Below are 22882 nucleotides of genomic sequence, written 5' to 3'. Positions count from 1 at the left end.
TAGCTCTGCTGAGGGATGGTAACCCTCTAGAGGAGCAGACTGAAGAAGCAGCAGGAAGTGCCAACAGCTGAGCAGTTCCTAGCGAGGTAGGGATGTTCTCCATCCACAACAGATCTAGCCTGAGAGACTCCAGCTTTTCCTGTTAGAGATTTCCATCACTTCTGTTGTGCACTCTGGTCTCCAGACCAGTGTGCTCTGGCTGCAGGACCATGGGAGTGCCAAGGAGGGGCTGAGGAGAACAGGGGTTGTTTAAGTTTAAAAAGCAGACAAAGAAAGAAAGCAGTTGCTACATTATGGGAAGCTCAGTGGCCAAAGAGGAGCTGCTTACAGAAAGCTGTACAAAAACTGGAAGTTTGTAAACACTGGGGGTTGCAACAGGAAATCCATGCTGGGAAAAGAACTTGAACTGCCTGCAGTTAACTAAATAATCAGCATTGGTCCATGACTAATGGCTGAGTAGCTGATTGTGATAGGAGAGGACTCTGGCAAAGTTGCAGTGGATCAAACACAAAATAGTTGGGAGTGGTGGTTACCTGTAAGGACAGGCAGACTTGTAGAGGGTCTCCAGCAAGCCAGGACAGAAGCTTTTCTTGGCCTGGAGCTGTAGCATGTTCTCCCATAATGAGTGAAGACTTAAGCACTCATGTCTGGTGTGAAATATGTTCTGGGCTGTTCTGTGCTGGCCCTTTAGAAAATGCATTTCTGCCTTTGAATGCCATTTCAGCCAGGGACTTGGTCTTTTAGTGCCTCTTGGTACATTGGGATTTCTCTCTTCTTGCTGATAGGAGCTTTTGATGCACGTGTGGGTGGCCATGGCAGGTCTTGACATAGTTGCACTATCTGGCCCTCAGTAACTGTTTCCCATTCCTAGAAGTGTAAGAGCTATTGCAAGACAGAGGGATATTAACAATGAATGCAGTCATTCTCCCCAGCAGCCCGGGGTTTTAGCTTGCAGCAAAACCTTGCTAAGGTCTTTAATGCCCTGTGGGGAAGTAAAATCCATTAGTACTGGGGTTGAATCCCAAAGACTGGGATTTTCCTTCCCTTCATTCATGTTGTTGCCCCAAATGATTTCCCTTCTCTGTCCCTTACCCCCCTGATTTTGCAGAGATGTCTGGGAGGAGAGGAGCCATTTGTTTTATTCATACTTAAAAAGCAATCTCTGGATCCAAATAATTTCCCATAGTAGGTCCTTCATCCAGTCTGCAGTCTGCATTCTTGACCACGACTACACTACAGTCAGTCAACTTCCATAGTTGATCTAATTGCATGGAAAAATCACTGTAAAACACTGTAGCTTGCTATGCTTAAACTGCCTTGTAACTTCTTACAGCAATTTCCTTTCACTGAGTTACTGTTGTTTTTTTTTCAGATGAATTTTTCCATCACCCATTCTTGGATGCAAGTGCCTCAATGAAAAAATGTAAGTGTTGCATTTTTGATTACAGTCTGTGTGAACCATGACATGACTTCCTTTGCTGCTAGTTCAAAAGAAAAAGACTGCTTTATGTTTTCTTAGTTATTTAGGCAGGGATTCAGCTTTTGTTACTCTGTCGTGTCCAGATTTTGCCATTAAAACGTATTTCATTTTGCTGAGTTATCTTCAAAGGGATGACTATGGGGGCTGTTTAGAAACTTAAAGCAGAAGTAAATGTAGTTTTGAAGCACATTCAGCCACTTTATATGAAGTGCTTGGCCAATGAGGCAACTTGTAGGTAAACAGGATTATGAGCATGATCTTGTTCATCTTCTGCATCTGCAGGACAGTTTGGGATAGTGAATGGTGGAATCTGGTGCTCTTGTTTGTGCTTGCCAGGAGGTATCTTAAGCAGGCTCTGGTTACCAGCCCTTGTTTCAACATTTACCTTCAAATTCTTGATCAACCTTATTTTAGAAGGGTTTAATTTGGGTGTTCAGTGAGAAGTGGCCAAAACAAGGACAGGTTTCCATTGAAAGTTCTTCCTTTCCTCTCTTGATTCTGAAAATTTCCAACCACGTTTTCAGAATGATTCAGATGTTATTCATGATCTAGAAGTTGGTTTTCAGTGGGGAACAATTCAAAATTGCTTCTAGTGTACAGGATATAACAGTCCTCTGGCCAAGAGACTTGGTTGAGTGGAAATGTGTATGGTTGCCTCCTTCTGGAAGGATCTTCCTGTGTCTTTAATCTTCTGAATAAATGTTAAGCCAAGAATTTTCATCAGTGACTGGTTTGGGTTGCTGGAAGTTTTGGAGGAAGCGTGTCCAATGCTTTCTGAACATAGAGCACCTCTTGAATGTATGCCCATCCTTTGTCTGATGTCCACGTCACTCTTGACAGTCTCCATCTTTCCTGCTTGCAGAGCAGGACTTCTCAGTTGTTCCTGATACAGATTTTAACTGTGTACTTAGGTGACCGTCCTGCGGGCAAGAAAAGACGCTTCTGGTTTAGGGGAGCTTGCAAGCCAGCCAGGCCCCTATCTCCATCTGCACCAGCAAGATGTGGGGCAAGTCCTGTAAAACAGGACTGCTCTGCAGGCAGAAAAGGACTCTGCCTGTGTAAGACTGCTCCTAAGCCAGCTCAGCTCTCAGCGCCTGCTGTACCACTGCCATGTGGGAAAAGCCCTTCAAAGTCCAGTTCCCCTGTGGGCCCAGGACTGCCTGCTCAGGATGTTCCTGCATGCCCACCAACTCATCTTTTGCTTCACTGGCCAGGGGAACAGAAAACACCCTGCAAACGGGAGAGGGCTCTCCAGACTTGGCCTCAGTTTCCAGCTTCTGCACGTTTCCTGTGCAGAAACCAGAGGCATCATTGTGAGCAAGGGACTGTAGCTCAGCCTTTGCCTCCAGATGCACCAGAGTTAATAGTGTGGGGTCAAGGCCCAATAAAAAGAGCATCTTTACAGGCAGGTATGGACTATATGAACTCCAGACCTCTCTGCTGCCCTGCTGGTCCTCATGTCCAGGCATATGTGCACAGCCTGGAGTCCTGTCCATGTAGGAGAGACCACTACTGGTTTTGAAAAGACAAGGGGAGAAATCTCTTTCCATTGCTGGAGGTCGTCTTGTGCACAAAGATCTGGTAATGGAGAAGATGGTTCTTGTAGTCTGCTGTGGAGGTCTCTGCTACTGCCAGATGGCAGTGGTGGATGAAGGTCTCTGAGGTGTGCAGCGAAGAGCCTGGATGAGAAAGGCTGCATATGGGAATGGTGGTCCTTTTGATTTCTAGATAGGCGAGAGAAGAACCAGTGTCAGCAAAGGTCTAGCTTATGGTGAACTCAATAAGAAGAACTCACCTGAGATGTATGGAATGCTGCTTAACGTGGTAGAGTGCTTAACATTTGCAGTTTTAGCTGAAGTAGATGACTTAGGAAGGTGAAGTTGCGCAGCAGTTAGCTCCCCTGGCTTTGCGTGCAAAACTAAGATGGGTCCAAAAGCTTATTGGGCTACTTCGTCTCAACATGTGGCTCAGCATGATGAGTGGAGGAAGTATCAGAGATGTAGCTGCATCTAAGTGATGATGCTCAGACTTAATTAGTCCTCAGGCCTCTGTGCCGTACTGGAGAGAGGAGCAGTGTGCCCTTGTGCTTTTGTTCTCCTTGGGAGCTGATAGTTTGGCTACCACTGACTTTAGTGGAAGCAGAACTACGGCATTCACATTTGAGTGTGCTTTTAGGAGAGTTTGTCTGATGGTCTGTACCAGCATTATGTTTTTGAGTAGTAGCAATTTCATGATGAATGTACTGAGACCTCAGCTAAGCTCAGGGACCCACTGTGCAGCCGTTACCTAGAGGATCTTTCAGTTCAGAGGTGTCTGCACCACAGAAACAGGCAGTGATGCATCTGTTTAGGTCCCAAACTGGTTTTTAGTTCCAAACCCACTTTCTTTCCATATGAGAGCATTTTGCAGTCTGAGCAGGGGGTGGTGGTCTCCTGCCCCTGCAGAAAAAGCTGCCCTCAAGGTGGCAAGGGTGGAAAAGGAGAGCTGCCACCAGCATGCAGAGCTGAGCACATCACCCGTGCTCTTGAACCCTGTCGAGGCTGGTCCAGAGCTGGTCACACAGTGATCAAAATAAAGCAAGAGCCATTGTCTGTGCATTCTGTGGATGTATGATAGTGCACTATCTTGTGGAATTATAAAGGGTGTTCTTAATACAATGTAATTTTGGAATTCTGGAAGACTGGGGAATCCTCAAATGTGGATAATTCTCCAAGTGGCTAACTTTGAAGTTGCTGCAGTGAGGGGACACCCTCACATAAATAAATTTGCTCTTCAAAACACTCCAAAATCAACATTTCTGCCAAAAATTTTTAAATATGACATTTCTGCCAAGCTCATCCTCTCCACTGTGGTTTTCAGGGATGATTGTTCTCATGTCCCTCCTCTCATCTCACTTCTTTAGTGAAGCAAGGACTTAAGTGTGCTGCCATCCAGGGTGTACCACAAAGCTCTTTGCCACAGGCTTTAGCTTCGAGAGTGGGTTCAGGGCCTTGGGCTTTGTTAACCAAAACATGTACCTGATTTTTTTGTTTATTTATATTTCATTTTCTATTGTGGTTTTGTACCCGTGACTAAGCATGTACTTTAGATGTGTAAAAATACATTAATAAAGTCTTTAAAATACCGTGTCTAGTCAGAATGTCGTCTGTCTGTAGCCAGGTCTGATCAGCATATGGTATGGGGCAGTGCATTACAGTAATAATGCATGAGGAGGCATAATTAGATGCTTGTGCAAGTCTTCTCTCAGTAAACACACTGTAATTGGTACCCATGCACAGTATTTTGGAGGCTTTTTTGCTCCTACCTTTAATGAATGCTGAGCTTGTACCTCCTTGACTCTGAGTTAAGAGAGCATGAAATGTGAGCAGTTGTGGTTCAGAACGGTGTGGGATGGTTCAGTGTCTGGAATATCTGTTAGGCTTAACTTTTATCATCTTCATAATCTTACTGTACATAAAACCTGGCAAAAAAGCATCGTGACTTCTGCATATAGAAGATTTTAATGGTGCAAAGTTCTAAACTCTTTAAAGCAGTTGTTCTTTGGGCAAGTCCTTTCAGCTTTTGAACTAGAAAGTATTGCCTGGTCAGAGATTGCAATTAAATAGTATTTGATGACTGGCTTTAATTGAGTCCAGATAATCACTGAAATGCATCTCTCCAGTGTGTGTAAAACTTGGATTACAAGTAGAGCTTTATATAAAGCTTGAGACTTGGATATTTTAGGACAGCCTGGCCCCAGTTGGGATGGTTTGTCACAAATGACATCTGCAAGTGCAGCGTCCAGGCTGGAGGTCCCCACAGCTGGAGCACAGGCTTGCCTTTATGTCTCCCAGCTCTCCCATTTTTGAAACCAGTTGGCACTGGTTATGCAACACCCAGGGTGACTGTTTTGTTGCCGGAGCGAGTTGGAGAGCACAATTACTAAACCTGACTTATTTACATTACAATTACAATCCAGCAATTTCTGGATTTGGGTGGGGGCCTACAGCCCTTGTTAACATTGCCCACATTCAAACTTGAGCCGAAAGCATGATGAGCCAAGTGTTTGCACCCCTTTTAATTTTAAACTGGGAGTGCCTGGGTGTGTGGAGGAGATGGAAAGCGAGCATCTTGCTTTCAAGCTGTCCTACGTGGCTGACGCTCCAAATGCACCAACAGGGATGTGGCGGTCAGAGAGCGTTTGTCAAAGCCAAGCCTTGTGGTTCTACATGCATGAAAGTCCTTTTTTAGTGTCAGGACCTTTTGAGCTGGGCCTCACAGTATGAATTTGGGGAGTTTAGAGGGTTTAAAAGAAGTACAATGATTAATAGAGGCTGTATCTAAAGGTGTGCTTCATGCAGACAGAGCTGTAACTTGAGTTTCAGATGATAGTGGTAAAGTCTGCCTGCTTGTCTTCCTTCCCAGATTAATGGAAAACTGTCCAAAGCAAATAGACAGAAATAGAAAAGTCTCAATTCCAGCCAGGTTTAAATCAATAATGAACAAAGAACCAAAATAGAGTGGAAGGGGACCTTGAGAGAGACCTGAAATGACCCTCACAAAAATAACTAATTCTAGGGAAAATGCATGGTGATGCAAGTCTTGCAGCAGACATGTGGATACAGTTCAAAAAACATTTACCTTCTCTTAAAAGCATCTTTACAGAATAGGAAGGTCTGGCTGTGCAGGGGTGAATTGTTCTGTAAGAGTTGGCAGGGTAGAAAAGGGGAGGCTTTCTTTCCCCCTCTCAGACTTCTGGTATTAAATACGTGGGGAAGGTACCAGGGACCGCTCTGCAGGCACTGTGGGAAGGTTGTGGTATAGGCAGGACAGAGCTCCCCATGTTGCAGTCAAGTTCTCAGACCTCTGTGTGTGTTCCCTGAGTGTGGGGAGTGGGAAGCGGCTGTGGTAGGAGAGTGTGTGGGGTGTGGATGGAGTTGCTCTCCATGCCAAGCCCCTGACCGACCTCCCAGAATATCCATTGCCAGGGTACCGCAGTTCCAGTTCCTTTACCGGAGCCAGGGCAGTGCATTTCAACAGCACAGACATCAAGTGTAAAATAGATACGGAGGATATAAAATAGCCTCTTGCAAAGCTTTGGAAAGGTTTATTTCGTTATGGACCTAACCCTCAAAATGCTGGCAGAGTAAGGCTGCCAGGATGGTCCAACGCAAGAGGGAGAGGCATCTGTGTGTGCGTGTGTCACTGCACACAGGTCCCACGCAGCCATCCCACTATGGCTTCATATTGCACAAGCCCTGGGACTCTGCTGAATCCATCTTCATTTGCAATATAACTTGACCTTTTAAAAAAACATTTGGGTTTTGTTAACATTAGCAAAGGGTGGAAGAGATCACCGTGACCCTGGTTAAACTATTGCAGTGGTTGATTGCTTACGTTAAAACGTGTATTTTAAGTCGATGCTTCCTTGGCTTCATTTTCCTGTTGTTGGATCTTGTTACATCTCCATCAGACTGAGGAACTGAGCGTCAAAGTGATTGCTCTTTTTATGCTAGGAGACACTGGTCCAGTCATCCTTTAACCTTCTTTGATAGGCTACATGGAGAGACTTCTTAAAGCCTTTTATTAAAGGGCATGTTTGCCCATTCTTTTATCATTAGAACACTGTTTCAACAGTTAATTGCAGAGAAATGTACTCTCATTTTTCTAGCTGGCGAATAAAGTACTTTGTAATATCTTATGGGATTAATGACAGAGGTAGTTTTACTTCAAACAGAAACATTTTTCTTCTAGGTGTTATTAATCTTCCAGTTATTAAGTATGGAGTCATTAGCACAGATCTTGTAAAGGTAGAAGTCTGATATAAGGTGCTAATTCTCTGCCAGCACAATGGAAGAGCAGCAAAGTGCTCCTCTCCTCACTTACGCATTTCCTCTGATCTCTATCTTAAAACATACAAATGGTTGCAGAGTAAAATCTGACTTCAAGCTGCCTTGAAGTGGGATGTTGGGACTCTTCTGCACTGTTCTTGTGCAGGTGGACTGGGGAATTTGAACCACTAAATACTTCAAAGTCCTTTAAAAAGCTAGTGTTACCTTTGCCTTGTCTCCCTCCTTGGCTGAGCTGAGCTCTTCTAAGTTATTTACTGTACCTCACTTGCATAAGTCACTGGAGTTAAATATTCTTTTCTCTTATGATGCCTTAATCATTGTTTCTGCCTGAAGGTCAATGCTAACTAGTTCTTTCAGTGTGAGCTTTATGCCTCTGTGAGAGTTATAAAAGCCAGTTCAACAATGCAGTGAATAAAATGGGCAGTTCTGATATTGAACAATAAAACATAAAAGGAAGGGATGCAAGAATAGCTTGTGCTGTGGAACAATTTCTGTACAAAGAGATTAAATAAGCAAAACTTCTTTAACTTGCAAAAGTGACTCAGGGAGAACGTATTGAGGTATAGGAAGCAATGAACTGTTTCCTTGTGGAATGGTTAATTATGTGGGTGTTTTTTGATGTATATGGCCTGGGATGCCTGAGTGACTGTTGGGGCAGCAAGCACATATAACTTGAGCAGGCATGTGTTTGACTTAGCACAGATGTTTGATGTATGTGTGCTAAGCAACAAGGTCTGATGAAGGAGAAACTGTAAGAGTATGGACTAGCTTCTACCCCTGACATGAGTAACTCAGTCCACTCCTCTGTTTGTCTTTCCCTTCACTTGCAAAGATGCTTTGGAGGCTTTTTAGGGCAGAAACCATCTTGCTATCTGTGTAGGACAGGTGTTGTGTGGACGTCTGACCTTGATCAGATGTTCTGAGACTTTCCACCCCAAGAGCTATAGCTGACATATAGTGCACAGTGGAGCGAGTGAATGTCAGTCATATAACCAAACAGAATGCTTCTTTTGTTCTCCTTTAATTGGTCACATCTGATACATGAAATACATGTTGCTGCATGAGATAAACCACAATGGGTAAAGATGAAAAAGAACTTTTATTATTGATTAAACTGAGTTTGACAACTTCTCCTGGTTTTGTCTTTTCCTGGTTTTAGCTGCTTCCGTGCCAATGCCTTCTTACCCCAGTTCAGGCTCCGGTAGTTCCTCCAGCAGCTCTTCTACTTCCCACTTGGCATCACCTCCTGTAAGTACAGCTCAGAGGATGCACTGTTAATGGGTCTCCCTGCTTGCTTTACTGAAACAAGGTCTCTGCTTTTGCTGTCTTCTGGTGCAAGTCACTGAACACATTAGTTCTGCCTGGATTTGGTTCATTGGCTTCTCCAGTCTATATAGAGTTTAGAAGTTGCCTTTTTTTACCCACAAGAAATATTTCAGCTTGGCCATTGCCTATTATGTGAAAAGCCTTTATGAAGGAAGTTGGTATTAACGACATTAGCTTGTCTTGGCAGAGATGGAGAGTTCCTTGGAACCCAAAACCAGTCACTAATTCAGCGTAGAGCACTGGTTTCTTGGCTGCAAGTTCTCTGTTTTCAAGCAAAGTCTCCGCAGCTTGACAGTGTATCCACCCTTCTTTGTAAAGTGACCCTCCTCCTTTGTGACCAGCTTTCCCAGGAGCCACAGAGGGACATTCAGCTCAGGCCAGACCTGCCACAGTCCTGTGCTCTTGCAAGAGGTGATCTGAACTGATGGTTTTTCCTCTCAGGTTACCTGAAATGATGCAAATTTTTCTGGAGGGCAGGATATGAACTCACCAGTGAAGTGACATTCCTGCAGCTCGCTGAACTGAAAGCTTGGTTTTGGAGGCTCTTGGTGAAAGCTGCCTTTGACTTAGAACTCAGGAATGCTGGTGTGCGATGGGTAGGGGAAGGGAGAAGGGTTGAATTTTTTCCTCCCTGGCATTACTGCTTCTTTACTTTGTCCTCTGAGTTTCCCTGGGCCAAGGTTTCTCAGCCTGATGTGGGAAAGGCTGAGAGGCACTATCAGAAATACACGTAGGTGCTCATGATGTGAACTGGACAGAGAGAAGTCTGCCCTCCTCTGAATGTCACGTAACGCTCACATCCCTGAGAGCTGCTTCTCCCCTGCAGCTGTAAGTAGAGGGTGGTTGGCTAAGTCCCTGCTGACCATAAGACCCCCAGAATGGGTAGATGATGTGAAAAGCAGGCTCTTTCCCATGAGTTTTCCTGGTCTGGGAAGCTCAGGAATGGTGCAGGCTCACTGCCAGACCAGGAGGGGGTCCCATGTTAGAAGTGTGACTGCACCAATCCTGCTCTGCATTTTGAAGTTTTGCTGATGGAGGTGTGCTGGCTCAGCAGATTGGGTGGAAAAGAGACAACTTTGACAGCTGGAAAACTCCTTCTGCTTGTATGTACTGCATGTACAGTGAGAGTGTCCCCACTAGTACAGCAGGAGAGTCTTCAGAGGGTGAACAGGGACTTAACAGGGCCCAAGTGAAAGCTGATTTCAAGTTTGTCTCAGCCTAAAAATGCATTAGGATAAAGATTGTGATCTACTCTGTGGGTAGTTCAGCTGGCTTAAAGCTGTCTTAAACCATTCAGCCTCCTCCATCTGTCTGCAGAACATGAGGATTGTTTGACTGAAGGAAGCAGAAAAATGGGACTTAAAGTTTGTGCTGCCTCTGTTGACTGTGAAGCATTCATCTGTTGAGTGCTTAGCCTCCTTCAGGCCTTTCTTTAACTCCTTATCAGCACTCTACAGCAAAACAGGGTTGTTCTGAAAGTGCAGGGACACTTACTTACGCATTCCCGAGTGCTGCTTACTGCAAAAGTGCTAGGAGAGACCAGATGTTTAATGTTGAAGATCAAAACAAGAAAAACATAACCCCAAAGAACAACCAGATCTATGTCTCAAAGCTGGTATCAGTTTCACAGCCATACTAAATTGAGTTGGTACAAAACACGTTGAATCAGAAAGCTTTAGCAGAGGGATGCAATACCTCAGGTCATGTTTTCCTTACCTGTGGAGCATCAGACATGCTGGTAGTATGTTTTGTGTAACAAAAGGTGCTATTTTGTGACATGGACATGAAAGGGTCCATGTTAGAAAACTAAACAGCTGCTTCTGGCAAATTATTAGCCCTGGTTTATCAGCAAAATGTTGTTTGTAGCCTTGCACAGCTGAGTTTAAAGGATCGAGCAGGATGATAAAGTAGCTGAAGTCAGTGTTTGTTTTCCTCTTGCATTAGCAGTCCCTTGGAGAGATGCAGCAGCAGCTGCAGGAGAAGGCACTGGCATCTCCTACCCAGGATTCCCCTGGCTTTCTGCATGGATCGAAGGACTCTGCTGGAAGCAGCAGTAAGAATTCATCCTGTGACACAGATGACTTCGTTATGGTCCCAGCACAGTTCTCAAGTAAGTTTCTGAGAATGCAGACGTTCTAAGCAGAGGGGGATGTGAGATAGTTACTAGAAAGTTGAAAGAGATTGAACCTGTCCTGACTGAGTGATGGAAACAGTTTTGTTATCAAGCTGGAAGAGAACATCTGTCTCACAGGCTGGGTTTGTGTTTTGTAATTACCTTCAAAGATTGGATTTGAGATGAAAGATTGTTCAGGGACCTCAAGAAGGGATTGAACCTGGAAATCCAACTGGAAAAGAAGATAGGCTCACAGGGAAATGTCTTTCTCTCACAGAAGCCATTCCCATGTCATCCTGTCTTCACCTAGTGTCACAGTCCAAAACAGGATTTGAGCTAGTAAGATGGATTCCACACTGGAGAAAATCCCTGAGGGAGAACTAAAATATGTTGGATTTTTCTTCAAACATTGATTTAATTTTAGCACTTTTATGTGTTTATACTTTGATAGGAATTGTTTGAAAATACATGTGTACATGGGGGCCAAGGCCACAGTTCAGCCACATGCCTAAGTATGTCCATGCACAAGTCCTTACTTAACCAGCAGAAGGATATTGTTTAACCTTGACCATGTTTATGAAGCTTTGCTGAGTTGGAACTTGGTGGTAAATGCTGTGATTCCTCCCTTTCCAGTTGCACTACCTATATTAAAACAGGAATTTGGAGGGTAGAACTGTGAAATATCTCTGCTGTGCAATCCTGTGGCAAGGAAGAGCTCAGTGTTGCTGGTGTATTTCCTGGGAACAGTGATGGGACCAGTACACGCTTGTCTTGTGCTAGTCATGTTTCCACTGTTCACATGCTTTGGCAAAGGCACAAACTCTCCCATGTTGTGTATCCAGCTGCCAGCTCATTTGACTGCCCTGGATATTTGCCACTTAAGACACAGATATTTCAAAGCCCTATGTGCAACATATACCACTGTCTTCTTCCACAGCAGCCAATTGCTTGCACCAAATGGGCATATACTTGTTGTCCCAAATGATTCTGTTGGGTTTTGGCCCCATTCCTTTCAGCTTAAATTTTCCAAAACTTCAGGGTATAAGGATCACACAGCAGCTTCAGCCCACATGTGTTTTGCGAAGCGCTGGTTTAGAAGCAGCTCAGCAGGTCTTGGAGAAGCAGGAAATTCCACCCAAATCTCAGTTGCTCTGAATATATAAAGATTTTTAAGAAAAATATCTTGTATGAATCTGTTTGTGCACTTCCTTGTTCCTCAGGTGATTTAACTGCTGAGGCTGCAGGAGGGAAACCAATCCAAGACAGCCTGATGTACAGCGGGTAAGTCCACCAATGCAACTGAAATCACTTAGCCACTGGAGCATAGTGTGCATTAGGGGCTTTTGGGTTCTGGTGGATGGGAGGGAAGATGTGGCTGGGTTAACTTTTGTTTCAGGGATAACTCACCTGCCTGGTGGTGACCATTTTCAGTTTGATCATCAGCATGTGGCACCTGAATACTAGAGAGCACGTGGGCAGTGTGACAGTCCCCCAAGCTCCTAGACTCAGCAGGGCTGGTGGCAGGAACCCAGGGAAGGGAGAAGGGCTGGTTTCCATACTCTGACAGCTGGGTATTTCTGTCATTCCTCAGGAGTTCTCTGGTGACTTCAGCAGGCTTGGAAAGCCAGGGAAGGACACCATCTCCTTCACCCCCATACAGCAGTTCTCCTAGCCCGTCCAGGTAAGACTGTTTGGTGTGACTATGCAACATTGATTAATTGAACACCCATTTACTTCCAGAAGGGGATTTTATGGATGTTAGTGGGCTGGGCAAGATCCACATCTCTCCTTTAATTAAAGGGTAACAAGAAACACCCAGAAGGAACTCCCCAGCCTTGAGCACTGATCAGTCCCAAATACAGAGCCTGTCTCTCCCTCTTCTGGCCCTAAGGAGGGGCTATGAGAGAACACAGTAGAGCAGGAGCTAACTTTGTTCCCTGTGGGGCCAGGGATTATTCTCAAGCAAAAGGTATATTATTCTCAAGCAAAAGGTATATTATTCTCAAGCAAAAGGGATTATTCTCAAGCAAAAAAATACTCCACTGGCATGTATGTATTACTGATCCCCTCTGTGCTCACCTTGCAGAGGTGGTGGGTATTCCAGCTAAAGACCCCTGTTTCTAAATTCATGCAGTGGATTAGAGCACAACCTTTTAGCTACAGTTGAAATTGCAATGGGCTTGAATTACTGGGCAAATGGAGAGGAGTGTTGCTTACCTGCCCTTGCCATGGCAGGGGAGTTGGAACTTGATGCTCTTAAGGTCCTTTCCAACCCTAACTATTCTATGATTCTATGATTCTGTGACACATCTGGGCATACTTCGTTGTTTGTAGTTTGCCTGAAGATCTGAAAAGCTCCTTCCATTACGTCTGTATAAAGGAATGCTGCTATATGGGCCTTGTTTGCTAACAGAGGATGCAGTAGTAGGAGTAACAAGTGGAAACAGGCATTGTCATAGGTTTAATTTCAACTTAACCAGTTGCTATAAACCCAGCTTTGGCCTTTAAAAATGTTACAGGTGACAGCTTCCCATAAACCCAGCTTTGGCCTTTAGAAATGTCATAGGTAACATGTGCCCCCACACACCACCAGCTGCCCAGCATCACCAGTAGGTCCAGATGTATTTGTGTTCAGAAGATGTTAATGGCCTGTGGAAGGAGATCCCATTGACTCTAGAGCTTGAAGCTTTAGGCTGTGTGCTTAGTTTGCAGGGAGCTGAGGGTGTTACTTTCCATCTCATTCTTGCCTGCTGGGGAAACAGGAGAGTTTTCATCTTCCATTCTGTCAGTATGGCACCTACTGGGGGAGGACAGTTGAAGGAGATTTCACACTGGGAGCTGGATAACCCTAAAATCTTTCTTAAGAAGAAGATGTAGTCCCAGGCTATGTGCTGACACACTCGTCACATAAATGGAGCCCAGAAAATGACAAAATATAGCCTCAAAGCATAGAAATTTAAAGGAGAAGAATATAGCTCAAAGCCTTGCTGACGTGATCAGATTAATTGGCAAGCACGTACCACAGTGTGGAGTTTAATTGCATGAGGCTTCTTATGCCATCGCCTGCTAAGCTTTTTAACAGCTTATTCCTTAACTGATTCCTTTGCATTCCGAGGATCAGTCTTTACTAAAGAAAGGATTTGGCCTTGTTTCTGGACAGCAGTGAGTGGAAATTCAAGAAAGTTAACTAAAAATGCTGCCTACTTTACACTGTTCATCTCTGTCTGCACCAAACTGGCCTCATCGTATTCTATTGGATCATAAGGTGGCAAGTCAGTGCCAGCAGCTGGTTTGAATGTGTTGCTGCTCTGTCTTTTCTACTTGCTCCCAGCAGCTTCTGTAGAGCAGATGCAGCCCCTGTAGTGCTACTTCCTACCCTGTCCAGGATGTGAATAAGACATAAATAATGAAAGACTGGAGCAGTTACTCCAAATCCAGAGTGTAAAGCGTGATCTTTGATCTGTCCCCTGAAAGTGCTTTGAAGTGGTGCCACCCAGGTATGCCCTTACTCCTGACATGGGTTTCAGTGCCCTTCACTGCCAATGTCATGAGGCCCATGGATTCAGCACTTGGCTTCCTTGGCACAGAGGACTCCTGATTTTCTGTCTGTCTTCACTCACTCAGAAGCAGCAGTTCTCCCTTTCATGTGTGGCTGTAGGCTAGAAGCAATGCTGGATGCATTCCAACTAGGACAGAAAGCTATTTTAGGCTATTTTAGAGTGGCCTGCATGAGTTTTCCTCAGGATGTCACAGTATGCTCTAGAAAAGCTCTCCTTGTCCTTCACTAAGAGGATAAGGACTAGGCAGAATTAAAACATGCTGATAGTTGGGGTGTTCGGAATTTTATGGTTTTTAACACTTCCTTGTTGAAGATGTTTAGGAAGTCTAATGAAGAGAATTTCCTTGGGTGTATCCCACAGCAATGGATTTGATACCATTTTCAAAGAGCTTTTAATTACTGCCAAGTAATTAAACTCCATGTCCCAGCTTTATCTCTTGATCTTTGCAAATTTATGGCCACTCGTAGTCTTTAAGGCTTGAGGCCAGTTAGCAGGTTTACTGTATGTCACCTCATTTGGATACTTTCTTTTGCAACTTGCACCTTGTGGAGAAACCTGCCTTCTATGAGGACTTGATAAAACTTTTGGGAAGGATCCCTTCATCTGAAAACTGCTTTTCCTCTGATGGATTTTGACCAGATGGAAAGGACAGCATCTGAAATGTGTGCTGAAAATCAGGATATGCACAAAGCTTGACATGAACTCTCCGATTTCTTAGTTAAAGCTCTGTTCACTTTGTGTCTGTCTTGACACCATGTCTGACATTGATGGAAGGCAGAGACACCAAAGCCTCACCTTTCTGCTAAGCAATCAGTCACTTTGAATGTCTTTGGTTCATTGTATGTCAATGAAGATTCAAGGCTTCCATGCTGCCTTTTAGAGGCAAATGTCAGATTGAGTCTGTTCTCTTGGTGGAAGAAGTAAGAGCAGACAAAGAGGAATATATATAACTTAAAAACTTTGTAAAGCTCTTGAGAGAGGAATGAAGAAATTGGAATCACTTTTTGATCTGTCAGCCTTGAAAGATCGCTTCCAGTCATTTAGCTCTCTTCTGTTGGAGAAGTGTTTTCATGTGCATAATTTGGAGAGCTGCAGACACTTTCCTGCAGGTCAGCTTTGTTCAACACTGTCACTGTAAACCAGAGTGCTACTGACCCTTCCCAAAATAAGAAATTCTGGTAATGGGACAAAAAAAGTCACAAACTCTTTTCTTTTCCCTGTGCATGCATGTATGTTCTTGCTGAATTAACTGTCTCCTTTCATCTTACTCCAAGTGACAGACTGAAAAGAGTGATGCTTCCTGCTTCTCGAGCAAACCTGAGACTTGTGTCTTTGATTGACAACAGGGAAGAAGCCTTCATTACCAATAAGATCTTAACGTAACTGTGCAATGTCCCTGCAATTGGTGTTGGCAGTTGTAAATAGCATCACCATAGCAATTAATCCTAGAATTCTAGAGCCTTTAAGAAAAGACTTTAGGCTGCTACTTAGTTGAATGTGGTGTTTGCATGGATTTTGTATAGCACAGGTTTGTGTATAGCATGGTACAGGCTATGAGTAACAGGGGAAACTATTTCTCACCTGGGGGAATACATATCAGATGTGAGCTGATACACTTGCTTGGATGGAACTAGAAAGTCAGAAGTTTGCATAATGGGCCATCCCATTTTGTGTGTGTGATATTCTAGCTGACACTGATGGGTACACAGATACCAACTCCTGCCCCCCAAATTTATTCTCTCCCAAGTTGTCTTCTCTACGCAGTAGTTAACTTGCAAATACTCTATTTTCTTTGTGGCACACTGAGACTTTCATGGAGATGCCATTGCTGCAGCAGTGCCTCTGCATGAGTCGGAAGTAGCTCTTGGCAGCAAAATCTTTGCTGGTGTCCTTTGTGAGCCATGAATGTTTAGACTCTGTTCAATGATGTGCTCCTTGGCTGTGGATCTGAGCTGTTGGGAACTAGGCCAGTTGTGGCCTGAAATAACAGGGCTCCAGTTTTCCTGGAGGGAGTGGTGCGCTTGGGTGTATGTTTTAACTTCGCTCTGTGGGTGGGAATTGTGCTGGAAGAAAGGTGCGTGTTTTCAGGAGATGTGTGGAGCCACTTCCCTTTGATACGACTTTGAACCACCTCCTAGCATAAACCCACAACCCCAGCACAGCCAAGGGGATGCTCCCTGTGTACAGTTGCTCTATGAAGATAAAACCTCCAATTACCTGGTTGAAGGCCCAGCCCTTACAGAGGCTTTCTTTGTCTGTCTCCTTTCAACAGCCGGCCAGGTCAGTTTTCCAGCAGCAAGTACGGACACTCCGTGCCCATTCCAGTCCCGACACAGATCCACAACTACCGGCGGATTGAGCAGAACCTGCAGTCTCCCAATCAGTACGCCTCTCCACGGTAAGTGCTGGGGCTGGGAGGAGGGGGTAGCATCAGTGCAGGGGCTCTGGTATTACAGCATGGGGGCTGTACAACAAACTGCTTTACCGTGTCTTCTCTGTCCCTCTAAATGGGTTCGGGAGGAGCCACTTGCTGCAGGGAGCCACTATGGTGTGTGTTATGTGGTAACCTAGTTTGGGGGGTTTTGTATAGTGGTGTTGAGATTCATTTGTTACCATGTACTGTAAATTTTGTCTGTGTGCATGTGTGTGAGACAGCTGCTGTCAGCTTTCAGTGTAGGCTGAGCCCCTTTGAGACTGACAGCTTTTCCCATGCCAGCTATGAGCTGAGTGTCCAAGCAGAGAATACCACCCAACTGGCAAATGTCTTTATAAAAGGAAAAAGTTGAGATAAACAACTAAAATGGATGTGGCTACAAAACTTACCTGACTTCACCTCAATTAGTTCCTGTAGCCAGTCACACCACAGATGATGTGTCGTACACGAGTTGCATATTAATGTGGTTATGCAGCCAGGAGTAATTAAACCATGAGCAATGTATGTCTGTGAGGCAGAGCATGTTTGCTGAAGGCCATCAGGAAGACTCAGATGCCAGCCTTCAGCTGTAGAGCTGTCCTGGGTTCAGTGGTGATGCCTTGTACTTCCAAGACATACAGGGCTTCTGTCTCTTCTCACACATAATTCCTGGTTCTTAGAGGTTTGAAATCTAAGTTGACAGCTGTTTGGAAGGAAACTCATGTAGGATCTTAAAGAGTTGGTACAGCAGGAGTATTCAGACAGAGGTGTCTGTGAGGTGTCATATCTTTTTTTGGATGAGTTGTTTTGGTATCTGGATTAGTTAAAGTTTAGGTTTCAGATGTAAGGTAATACCTATGTCAGCAGAAGTTTGGGCTTCAGCCAGCCTAATTCAGCATAAGGCCTATTCAAAGTAGACCCAGAAGTAGAGACACGATGTGCTGGTATTAATCAGGGATCAGCAGAGATTGTTTTGTGCCAGTGTTACTTTAATGCTATTTTACGCTCACTTCTTGAGTATGTGGCAGGTTTTGTGGTGAGTTCCTTCCCGTTTCCTGTGTGCCTTGTGATTTTTACAGCACAACCAGTGGACCCTGTTAGTGTTGGAACTCTCGAAAGAGTCCTGGTTATCCATGTGACATATAAAGCGAGAGCTCTGGAGAAGGTGCAGAGGGTGCACCAAGGCATGTCGTGCCTACCTCAGACTGGGTGACAGGCTGCTGAGTTCAGGTTCACAGCCTGCAGCTACCAGTCAGGGATCAAACTGTCATGTTTTGCAACTTTTAGTCACCACTGTGTAACGTTGAGATTAGCATCGTCCCTGCAGAGGAACTTGAGGAATGGACACAATCAGGATGATTCACAGCCTGCTTTTAGCATCTTCTCAACATCTCTGGTGGCATGGTTTTTTCTGCCCCCAGAAGCCATAGTTCTCTCTCGCCATCATTTCCTCTAATCAGCAAATTCAGTAGACACCCTTCAGGAATGGAAGGAGAAAACTTCATCAAGCATTCAGTGTGTGATTCCACTTTTCCATCAGGTGTATCAGATAGGCCATTACAGCCAAGTGCCTCGTTATGTTTGCCAAGTCACTTGACGTACACTCTTGGTTCTGAATTCAGCCACTGTCAGCTGACTGGCTGGTGTATGCCTGTGTAACATAGCCTGGTGGTGGATAGATACGTGGCTTGTTGAGGTGGTAATTACATGTGGTTACTTTTGGCCGCATCACCTGTCCTGCTTGTTTGCTTGCTTCCTTATCCCATCCTAGGTTGGCATTTGACATTCCACATCTTTCAGCAGCAGCAGTCACATGGTGTTTTTACCTGCAAGATCCTGATAGGTGCTATTCAGCCTTCTGGATGGCTCATATTTTAGAGGCTTAATGGAGCAGCAATTCTTTATGCCATTGAACATCCTTCTTTTCACCTTGCCAGGTGCCCATTTCCTTACTGTGTATTCATTTTGCTTCAGGGCCAGGCACTTCAGAGAGCAACCTGATTTTTTAGTGATTTTTTAGGTTAAAAATTTAAAGGATTTCCTTTTTTTCCAAGCATATGAATACAGCATGGATTCACTTGGCTGCAAAATATAGTAACATATGGAAGGGGCAGGGTCAAATCTCAGCTACTGAAATAGATATATTATTATCTATTTATTTTCTGAAATGTAGCATAAAGTAAAACCTACACCTAGAGTTAGATGTACTGATGCTTCACCAGGATAACCTTGGCACTCCTGGGTAATGTAGCTAGCCCTGCGTGCAGTGCCAAAACCTATATGTCTTTGTTCCTCCTGTTCAGATGTGCGTGGATAGCTTAATGCCGTGTCACTGGGAGGGGAGGCAGGATACCTCAGTGAGAGCATCTTTCAGTGGTTTGAGAGAGAGATTTTTCATGATATTTGTTGATTCCTGTCCAGAAAACCACCTACTGGCTGAGAGTGGTGTTCTTTTAACAGGAGAGAAATGCTTCCAAATTGAGAGTAGAATAAAGGATTTGATGGAAGTACTGTTTTCTCATAGAGAGGCAAGGTGAGGCTTCACAAGGAGTTAAAGGGGTTTGGAGCCCAGGCAGTCCTGACTGTCCAGCCCCAAAAGAGGACTACCAAAAGAAATTCCTCTGGGTAGCAGTGAGCTGTTTCAGATCTGACAGTCACACATGGCTCTGTTTTGCGCTGTAACTTCTGATTTGAGTCAAGCTGTGTTGCAGAGAGTGCCTTTGGCACAGCTTACCTCTGCATCCTACAGCCTTCACTCACAGAGCTTTCTACCTAACAGGCTGTTATGACAAAAGGGCAAGTGGCTCAGCAGAGGAGGGAGACTTGAATAAAGCCCTCTCAGGGTATTCTGAAGAGATTGCCTAAAATAAACATCTGGATGTGGCAAGATAGGAAATGTGTTGTGTTCAGGATTGATGTAGAAACTTGAAAGCATCTAAAAAGTGACTGAAAAATTGCAGGCTTTCCTGTACAGCTAAATTAATCTCATTCTTTCTTCTCATTCAGTCCATCTTGTTTAGATTGAAACTCTCAAGAGCAAGGATTATCATCTAGATCTGTACTGGTGTAGCTCTGGGACAGTGGGATTTTCATCCAGGATAAACAGTCATGAAGCTCTGCCTTCTGTGGAAGTAGCTCTGTGTGTGTGTCTGTGGTACTGTTCTTACTCTTCTCACTGGCATCTGGAGTAACCTGTGTTCTGCTGTTGTTTCCTATAAGGTCTGGTACGGTCCGGAGGTCTAGCAGTACAAGTCCTCTTGGTTTTCCTAAAACTGGTGCTTCCCCTCCTTATCCTGGAGAGCATGGATCCATGCCCAGCACTAGAAAGCTCTCCTTTGGCGGTGCCAAGCCATTTATGCCATCACCGCAAGGTAAGATGTTAACTGACATGTTGCTGCTCTAATAAAATCATGTGCCCCTTTCCTGTAGCTGCCAGGTAATAGGGAATTCAGGTGGTTGTGTTCTCCCATGGCTCTTCTCAACAGATTATTTGACAAGTGTTTTGGCCTCAGTAAACTGGAGAGGAAGATCCCTCTTAGCCCCAGGAGAGGCCAGCTTTGTTTTTGTGTCTGCATCAAACATTTTGCTGCCCTCTAAAGAGGGCATCTGTAAGTGCAAAGTGTCTTTTTACTGGCTTGGGATGGGGAGAGGAAAATAATATAAGGCAATTGTTGTCAGAGCAAAATCCTGAGCAGCTTTGGAAGTGCTGTTCAGACTGAAGAGTAGTGTCTGAATATCCAGTAGCCTGATGCAGATGCAAACAAGCAACTCATGTGGAAAGGGATAAGAAAAACCCCAGTGTGAAACTGATGCAATTTGTTGGCTTTAATAAAGGCACAGACTGTGATGTAACGAGCTGCTCTATATCCCTGCTGTTTCCAATCCTATATTTATTAGTCTCTGATGGTGGAGAAACGCAGAATATTCATATTCTATTCCTCTGAATTAATACCACTGCAAAGTCAGACTAAAATATACTGAACTAATACCAGACGGAGGGGGTTTTTCCTCCTTTTACAGAGTTGTTGACCTTTTCACTAGGCAGCTAGGGCTGAGAAGATGGAAAAGATTACTAGCATCTTTCTGTAAAACAGGTGGTGCACAGTGTTGTCATTGCCTACGGAAACGTAATACTGAATAAACTTCTTTTTCTCATTGTGTTCTCTCAAAGTTGGAACAATCCCAGAGCAGCCCAGCCAGACTATTATCCCGTCTTCTCTTGGAGCAGATGTGAGAAGCCGGATTCCTGTTGCTGGTGCGTTCATTAGTCCTTATCTTCCTTCATTATGCCTATGGATAAGGCCAGAACCATAGTCTCAGGGCACTCAAGGTTGCATATGTTCCTTTGGCAGCTTCTCTTGATGCTTGGCCAGCCAGGATTTCTGTGTGCTGGTAGGTGTTGGGGTTGATCCATTCGCATCCCATCATAGAATCAAAGAACAGTTAGAGTTGGAAGGGACCTTAAGATCATCTAGTTTCAACCCCCCTGCCATGACAGTGTCTTCCAGTGCTTCACAGACCCTGAGTGCCAAAAACTTGAATTCGAGACTTTAAAGTCAATGGATTGAATGAAGGAAAAGCATCTCAAAAACCCCAACAGCTCCTCTGCCAAGTGACCTGCTTGATGTGCAGTTACCTTGCTGCTGAGCAATGACAGTTAGGGTCCGTTTCTCTTTAAGGGCTCCAGTGAAGGAGAGAAGCTATACCTTTATTTCCCTGCTCATGTCTCTTCCTCCTTTAGAGTCAAAAGCTGATCAGGCCTAGCAGTTTTGTGACACTGATCAGAGTGCCATCCTTAGCCACCCACTGAAGGTTTTGGTCTGTAGATGTTTGAGCTTGATGTAGGTGTTTGAGTTTGAGATGTTTGAACCCTCGTCTTGGGATCAGACGTTTCATGTTAGAACCAGAAAATGATGTGGTTTGTTACTTTGGGTCCTCTAGGTTCCTCAGCACCTGAACACTCTTCTCGAGGGATGGGCTCCCGGCTCCACAGTGCTCCCAACCTGTCGGATTTGCATTCCTGCAGGCAGAAGATAACCAAGCAGCACTCTGATCCTCTTGTTGCTCACTTCGGTCATACCCCAGTCAGCCAGCCTCTGCAGATTCATGGCTTGCAGCACTGCCGGCAGCTCAGATCCTCACCAAAGCTGTCTGAGTTCATGCAGAGAAGCCCTTTGCCAACTATAGTGGGCTCCCCTACAAAGGTATGTCAAGGAGGCTGCTTTTGGGTTTCTCACAGCTTGATCTTCTTGGGCTAGTTGGGGATGAACTGCTGCTGGGATAACTGACCTGGATTTATCACTGCTTGTTCACTTTCCTTCAAGGGCTATTTAGTGATCTGTGTCCTGGTTCTTAGCAGCAGCAGTGTTCACTCTGAGCAGAGGCCAGGGTTTCAAACAGGCAGGAAAAGGAGCTGCCCAGATTAGGCAGAAGCGTATTAGTGAGCTGCAGTGCCTGGGCTGGTTCGCACACAGCGACTCAGCTGGTGATGCAAGTGTGTGTCCAGGAGGAATCCCCAGCAGAGATGGGGGAGCAGGTGACAACCTAGTGTCCAGTGCAAAGCTGGGACAGCCTTTTCTCTGCTTATGTTAGGCTGCTGCAAGTTTTCAGCAGTTTGTTGTCCTTTCACTTTAGTCTTTCTGGGACTGGGGATAAGTAACAGTGTGGGGTGGGATTTCCACCTCCTTAGGTTGTTAAGTATACAGTTTAATTTTGATGAATAGTGGGGGATGAGGGGAACCTTCCTCCTTTGTTTTAAAGGTGGGTCTCTGTTTCTCCTCTTCTTCTCAGGCCGTGTCCCCGTTTGAGTTTCCCAAAACCCCCAGTTCCCAGAATCTCCTCACCCTCTTGGCCCACCAGGGGGTCATGGTGACTCCGACACGGAATAAGACCTTGCCAGATCTGAAGGAGATGGGTCATTTCCACTGCCAGCAGACTGGTTTGGGATTGAGGCCTGTGGAGGAGATCAAGGGCAGGTGAGCTATAGTCTTCTTTATTCAGTGGTGCTTCATTCCCTAATACAGGACAGATGGGGCAGATTTCAAACCCCATCTAACACTAAGGTTGCAGGGTTTCAAGTGGGGATGCAGGATTTTGTTACTAGACCAGACTCCCTGCAATTATGCAGGTGTGTGCCTTGCTCCTTCATGGATGAGAGGG

General features: G+C 44.8%; 1 protein-coding gene across 9 annotated transcripts in view; it reads left to right on the top strand.

Moving 5' to 3' along the window:
- The window catches only part of ULK1 (unc-51 like autophagy activating kinase 1), an 80740-nt gene that overhangs the window by 43523 nt on the left and 14335 nt on the right, over positions 1-22882 (top strand). For 8 of the 9 annotated variants that reach the window (XM_061466134.1, XM_061466133.1, XM_061466131.1 and 5 more), the window contains 10 exons: positions 1373-1423; positions 8471-8559; positions 10582-10747; positions 11971-12031; positions 12342-12431; positions 16583-16708; positions 19943-20094; positions 20895-20978; positions 21665-21927; positions 22514-22698. In XM_061466134.1, coding sequence (XP_061322118.1) covers positions 1373-1423; positions 8471-8559; positions 10582-10747; positions 11971-12031; positions 12342-12431; positions 16583-16708; positions 19943-20094; positions 20895-20978; positions 21665-21927; positions 22514-22698 — 1267 coding nt within the window. The remainder of the gene's footprint in view (positions 1-1372; positions 1424-8470; positions 8560-10581; positions 10748-11970; positions 12032-12341; positions 12432-16582; positions 16709-19942; positions 20095-20894; positions 20979-21664; positions 21928-22513; positions 22699-22882) is intronic. The other variant, XM_061466132.1, reaches the window with a different exon arrangement.

Source organism: Pezoporus flaviventris, unplaced genomic scaffold (assembly GCF_033815535.1).
Source record: "Pezoporus flaviventris isolate CSIRO_AGI_PZ_B2104156 unplaced genomic scaffold, CSIRO_AGI_Pfla_v1 ptg000041l, whole genome shotgun sequence".
Taxonomy (NCBI): Eukaryota; Metazoa; Chordata; class Aves; order Psittaciformes; family Psittacidae; genus Pezoporus; species Pezoporus flaviventris.
This window is presented reverse-complemented; position numbering and strand designations above follow the sequence as displayed.